General features: G+C 43.9%; 1 protein-coding gene across 2 annotated transcripts; it reads left to right on the top strand.

Annotated features, from left to right (window-relative positions):
* Positions 1 to 71: 71 nt before the first annotated feature.
* RSL1D1 (ribosomal L1 domain containing 1) lies at positions 72 to 5,324 on the top strand. 2 transcript variants are annotated; one of them, XM_083872940.1, is made up of 10 exons: positions 72 to 140; positions 268 to 407; positions 1,169 to 1,307; positions 1,895 to 2,043; positions 2,186 to 2,287; positions 2,880 to 2,973; positions 3,058 to 3,186; positions 3,940 to 3,988; positions 4,019 to 4,176; positions 4,416 to 5,324. In XM_083872940.1, exons 1-10 carry the CDS (start codon positions 105 to 107, stop codon positions 4,752 to 4,754), a joined length of 1,335 nt encoding a protein of 444 aa, XP_083729066.1. In that variant the 5' UTR covers positions 72 to 104; the 3' UTR covers positions 4,755 to 5,324. The 2 variants fall into 2 exon arrangements, with proteins under 2 accessions (XP_083729066.1, XP_083729065.1); XM_083872939.1 differs by having other exon boundaries at positions 3,940 to 4,176.
* The last annotated feature ends 1,181 nt before the right edge of the window (positions 5,325 to 6,505 follow it).

Here is a 6,505-nt window from a genome sequence, read left to right as displayed (position 1 = left end):
CCTGCCTGCCCCGCCCCCGGCCCGCCCCGCCCCGGACGTGCCCCGCCGTGCCCCGGAAGGCGGCGCTCACGCAGGCGCAGCGCGCACGTGGCGCCGGCGGGACCATGGCGAGCGGGAAGGAGCGCCTGGACCGTGCACAGGTATCGCGGGGAGCCGGCCGGGAACAACCGGAGCGCTGCCGGGGGCTGCGGGGACTCAACCAGGCACTCCTGGAACGCGGCCAGGCCGGGTTTGACCTGCGGCTCTGCCGCTGTGGTGCCGTTGCAGGTGAAGAAGGCGGTGGAGGCTCTCGTGGCTTTTACCAGAAAGAAAAACAAGGGAGACGCGCTGCTCCTCAACGAGGGCGAGAGCGTCCATCTCCTGGTGACGGTGTGGAAGGTCCCGCAGGAGGCAAAAGTCATCAGAATGTAAGACACCGATATGCGGCCGCGTGGTTACTGGGGTTGCTCGTGTCCTTGGGCTTGGAAAAGAGCACTTGGCCCATTCTGAGCTTAAGGGGTTTGGCTGCTGCGGCCTTGTCCTGGGAGCGTCCGTGCCGGGCCAGAAGGCAGCTTTACCCTCCTTTGGGTACAGCTCGAAGCTGGGCTGTGCCAGCCCTTTGCACGGAGCATACTGATTCTGTCGGTTGTCAGTTACAGGGTATGTGCCTTTCAGTCCTTCAGCTTGAGAAAATAGATCACCTTCCCTGTCTTGACCCATCACCACCAAATCATTAGTAAGACTTCTTTCTTTTGATAACCAAAGCTGAATATGAATTCGAAGTCTCCTTTTAAACTGTAGCTGCTCTATATAGACAGAGTTTACATCCATGTATCAGGGTCGCAGTGTTATAAAGTTTTGTCTAATGGCTGGATGCAGCCGTGGGCTGAAGGGAGGAGCATGGAGGGTCCTCCTCCCGGGACACAGTGGTAAAGGCTGCTGGCAGCATAGAGGATTCCCCCTTGTATCTGCCTGCAGCCATGGTGTTCCATGGCTTCACTTTTACAGTCCTGTTTGCTCACCAAGTGCAGGTTCCACTGGGAATATTTAGTAGTTAACATTTAGAGTGTAAATACAGGCACTTCTCTCTGTTGCTAAAGGGTACTGATCTCTCAGTGTAGCCCTAGTTTTGAGGAAAACTTCTTTCTTTTATTAGCCATTCTTTATGCATCTCATATTCTCATTGTAGACCACTGCCCCACGGCCCTCGACCAGAAACTGCTGAGGTTTGCCTGTTCACAAAGGATGAACCAAATTTATCAGCAGAGCAGACTGAAAATCTGTACAAGAAACTTCTACTCCGGAGTGGGGTCAGAACTATTAGCCGGGTAAGGGAGGTCCTTGATGCTGTAATACAATACAGTACTTTCTTTCCTTTTATACCACCAAAAAAGAATACAAGTAGTTGTTCTTTTCTGCTGTTTAGTATTCTAATTCTCATTCACATTCTCTAGTAAGATTTTTCTGATTTTTTTGAACTGTGGTGTTTCTAAAATGCAAAGTTTACTCAGAATAATTTCTTCAGTTTGAAACAGGATTTTTAGTAATCAGATACAATTTCTAGATAAATGTTCGATATCTAGTTTGAGTAACCAAGCTGGGAAAACTCACAGCCTTTGAATACTTGAGCCCTTTGCAGCTGGATTGGATTGTTTATGCCACCAGCAATAGAACTATAAAACAACTTGTTACATTTAACCTTGATTTAGATGTTATTCATGTACTCAAGTTCTGTTTGGTGATGTGCAGTAACTATGCAAGAGATCCTTATTGTTTGATTCTTTAAAACAGTAGGAAATGGATACTTTTTGATTATCTTCAGCATTTTAAAAGAATGCACTGTGATGGACAGTTCTGAGAAGCATTTCAGGTTGCATTTTCAGCAGCAGGGACTAAACTGGTGCTTATGTTGCAGGTCATCTCTTACAAAACCCTCAAAAAGGAGTATAAAATGTTTGAAGCAAAGCGGCGCCTCCTGAACAGCTTTGATCTCTTTCTCTCTGATGACCGGATTAGAAGGCTTTTGCCCTCACATCTAGGAAAACACTTCTATGAAAAGAAAAAGTAGGTCTTTAAACTTTGGAAATCCATTCTTGCGCTATCTTTTCTTAAGATCAAAGTCTTCTTAGTAATGGAGGAATTGGTTTTCTTTTGGGTTTTCTAATTATTTCCTTTTTTATTTTACCCTTCTCCCTTTCTGTTTTAGGGCACCTTTATCTGTAAACCTGAAAGCCAAAGATCTTGCCAAGGAACTAGAAAAACATATCCAAGGGACTGTACTCCCAGTTAACAACAAAGGGTGCTGTTAGTAAGTACAAATAGATTAATACATCACTTGAAGGATGGTTCTATCTGAACTGTAGGAATTCTAAGTGAATTATTTGTATTCCTTTAATATATGAATAAAAGATGTTAAGGGTCACCATTCCAAATGGGGGGCATTTTGAGCCTTTACCTGTATAGTTAAATCAGTAGTTCTACTTAAGTTTTACTGTGAAGTTGAGGGGGTTTGTCTCTTTTTCCTTTTACCTAAGGAATTTCTAGGCACCTGTCACTGTCAAAGATGCATGTACAATCTTAGGTTTAATCTAATTTAATGATATTTTTTATTTCCAAAATATTCTAATAATTTTTTTCATATATTGTGTATCTGAAGGGATCTGAATTGGTAGTAATGCTTTTTAATTTAAGGCAGAGGTTGCATATCCAAATATGGAAAGATGAATACAGGTGAATCCCTTTTATCTGTTATCACAAAAGATTTCTGCAGTAGCCATCCCTCCTTTATGATAATTGCAGATAAGTGGGTTTTTTACATTTCTGGATATGCCTAAACTAAATAAGTAACTTGAAATCAGTTTATTTGGCCATATATAATTATTATTTGGTTCTTCTTTCAGTACAACACACATAGGTCACACTGGGATGAAAGTGGATGAGATACTTGAGAATATCATTGCAGCAGCAAAAGTGATTGGTGAGAAGCTGCCAAAGGTACTGTTGATTGACTGCATTACAGACAAATAGGTTCATACTTCAGCATTATTTTTACATCATAGACTGGTTTTGTCTTTGCAGAAATGGAAAAATGTAAAAATTCTTCACCTCAAAACGCTTAAATCGGTTGCACTTCCAATATTTACTGCAAATATCTCCAACCTGGATGAGCTTGACAAAGAGCCATCTCTCAAGAAAAATGAAGTAAAGGTAACCAAAAATTTCTTCAAACTTTGCATAAATTAAATTGGTACATTTAGTTCTAGCTCTTTGTCTTCCTTCTATGCATTGTCATGTTGGGTTTAAATGCATTGGCAACTGATCCCAGGCTTTTATGGCTAAAACTGGTCAGACCCTCCTGCCTCAGTGCTTCAAATCCTCAGTAATAATCATGAAGTTCAGGAAACTCCCTTACAGGTTTTAAAGCAAACTGGAAATAAATAAGGTGTTTCTAGACCTAAACTCAGGGTACCTGAGATTCATTCTTAGAGCTTTGCTTGTATTGTTTATCCATATTTGCCTTCTGAAAGTACACTTATTAACATATATGTGGATTCAGATTATGCATCTGTTTTTTGTTGGTTAATAGTGGCATCTGAATAATTCTTAAGCTCATATATTCGTGTGTATATAGGGGGAGGTCAAACTTGTTAAAAAATAGTAATTGGCTATTCCTTTGTACTGAGTCCTGCTGATATTCATTTGTCTGAAATTATTTTGGACTGTGGATATTCAACTTAGAGATTGTAATACTGACATTACTGTAATTGTGAGCTATTTATTATAAACTCCTGCATGTAATGCATTTTTTCATATTTTACATATGGTTGAATAGTCCCGGTCTATTGAATAAGAGTCTCTAATCTTGCTACACCATCTAATTTTTAACCACATTAAAACAATTATTATACATTAAGAAATGGAGTGGGAATTTATCTGTGATACACTTCTGATTCATTCTAGAAGGCAAAACCCAAGAAAGTGAAGAAGACAGCTAAAAAACAGAAGTCAATGAAGAAGACAGCTAAAAAACAGAAGTCAAGTCAAGCCACTGTGACAGCAGAAAGTAAAGCTGCTGCTGGTACCCAGGAGCCTGTGATAAAAGAAAAAGTGGAAGGTGTCCAAGAACCAGGTGATTGTGATGATGAAGAAATTCCACAACTGGTGCCTATACAAACAACAGGCTCAGCTGACCAGAAGGTAATTGTTGAATAATATTGAGAAACTTTCATTTCAGTTAAAACTTAAGTTTTTGACCTGTTTGTTTAAATTGTTCATTGCTCCTTAGGGAGCAGTATGTGTTATCACACTAAAAGGGCACAGATCAATTTAAAGTATTTGACATTTGTAATGATTTTCACTGATCCTTCTTCCTGAAAAACATAGGAAATATGTTTCTTGGGTGGAATGGTAATTTTTTTTTGTTTGTGTTAATACAGAAAATGGGACAAAGTCCAGAAAAAGGTGACAATTTGGGCAAGAAAACCAAACCACCCCAAAGAAAGAGAAAGAAACCCTCTCTAGTGGTGGATACTCCAAAATCAAAACCTGAGGTTACAGAAGAGTCTGCAAACTTGCAGACACCATCAAAAGAGAAAAAAGCCAAGCAGGTCAGCAAGCCAAAGGAAGCAACAAAAGACATTAAAAAGACTCCAAAAAAACCTGAAGCAAAGTCTTTTGCAACAGTGAATGCTGGCAAGTCACTGCAGTCAGCCAAGAGGTCTTCAAAGCCACTGAAGCGGGCGCCCAAAAAGGGGCACGTGCTGCAGTCAGAGTGAACATTTACTGTTTTAACACTTTTATACATTTTGTATCACCCTTCTGTAGTCTATTTTCAGTAAACATTTATTGATGAAGTAAAATACCTTCTTAGGAAATCTGATCGCAAGAGCTTTTTTTCACCAAGACCTGTAATCATTCATTGGTTTCCTTCTAATTTACAAGCTGGTACAAATAAATCCATTGTCTTAATGACTCCATCATCTTTTATCTTTTCCTGGCCCAAACCAAAAACACTCGAATTTTTCAAGTGTCAAAGGGCAGAGAGGAGTCTATCCCAGGGGAAAAAAAAGCTTAGACATATTTAAATAAACGCTGTCTTTCTGAAGCAAGAAGCGTGCATGTTAAGAGCAGCAATCTACATGTGCTTTTAAAGGTGGAAAAACTGCTACAGTTTTAAAAAAGATGATTAAGACAGGTTGATATTGAATTAGCAGCCTGATTGTAATTTTTAGCTGTTTGTAGCTAGGGTATTTGTGAGTTAAAAAGGCACTTTCTAGGGTGCCTGAGGTGGCAGTACCTCAGATGGAACAGGGCTCCCCTGGGCACGGGAATGGGAGCAAGCACTGTGTTGGAGTCCAGGACATCCCTCTGAGCGCCCTGGAAGGTCATAGACCTCGGTAGAGAGGCCTGGGACCCGAAAAAGAGGGTCTGGGGTCTGTGCAGGGGGGTTTGCCTGGCACAGAGCCCAGGAAGACACAGTCTTTGATTTTGGTCCATGTGAAAAACATCCAACAGAGAGAAGAATTGCAAGCCACCAATGTGTGACAGATAGTAGTGTAGTTATTGCTGTGTAGAAGATTTTGTAGTTTTGGATTTTTAGAATGTAGATGCAAAGGGACAAGATGGTGATTTTAGGGCGGTGCCCTGGGTTCTTCTTCTCCTTTGGCATCCATCTTCTGCAGTGACATGGGCACAAGGTAGTTTCAGTGGATTGGGTCGAAGTAGAAATGACCCTGTTAGTGCAGGTGATAGACATTGGCACAGAATTGTAAACAATGGGCATGTAGTTATCTGTATAAGAGGTAGCGACCTCCCATCACAGGGGGAGTCACCTCGTGTCCAGGCTGCTGTGAACATCTTGGCTGGACACTGAGAATTGTAAGATAAGAACTAATAAACAACGGGAGAAACCAAGAAAACCAAGACCTTGAGACTCCCTTCATTCTCGCACCGAGCTCAGCACAGAACACAGAGACAGAGTCAGAGAGCAGACCCTAAATTCTTCAGAGGTCAAGAGGGAAAATCACTCCCTCGGAGCCCACACGAACCACCAGCCTTGGAATCTCGGGTGAGAAAGAGCGGATTAAACCCGAGACACTGCTCCGGAGAGGCCTCGGCTCCCGGGTGCCGTGGGTGGCTCAGATCAGCCTCGGAGCCCCGCCGCGGCTCTGGGGGCTCGGCGGGGCCGGTGGGGGCGGCCTGTGCCCGCCTTCCCTGCTCTGAGGTCAAAGGCGCGGCCCGGACGTGCCCTCAGGTGTGTGCGGGGGGCGAGCCCTCAGGTGTGTGTGGGACGGGCCCGGACGTGCCCTCAGGTGTGAGCGGGGGGCGGCCCTGGGCGAGCCCTCAGGTCTGTGTGAGGGGCGGGCTCGGACGTGCCCTAAAGTGTGTGTGGGACGGGCCTGGGCGGGCCCTCAGGTGTGCGGGGGGCGTGTCCCGCACCTGCCCGCGGCTGGAGGGCCACGCCCTCAGGGGGCCCCACCCTCAGGGGGCCCCGCCGCCGCCTCCCGTCAGGTGCGCGCGGCCCGAG

This window comes from Zosterops lateralis (genome assembly GCF_965231275.1).
Source record: "Zosterops lateralis genome assembly, chromosome: 15".
In the NCBI taxonomy this organism is placed as follows: domain Eukaryota; kingdom Metazoa; phylum Chordata; class Aves; order Passeriformes; family Zosteropidae; genus Zosterops; species Zosterops lateralis.
The sequence above is the reverse complement of the archived record's forward strand: the minus strand, read 5'-3'. Positions and strand labels throughout refer to the sequence as shown.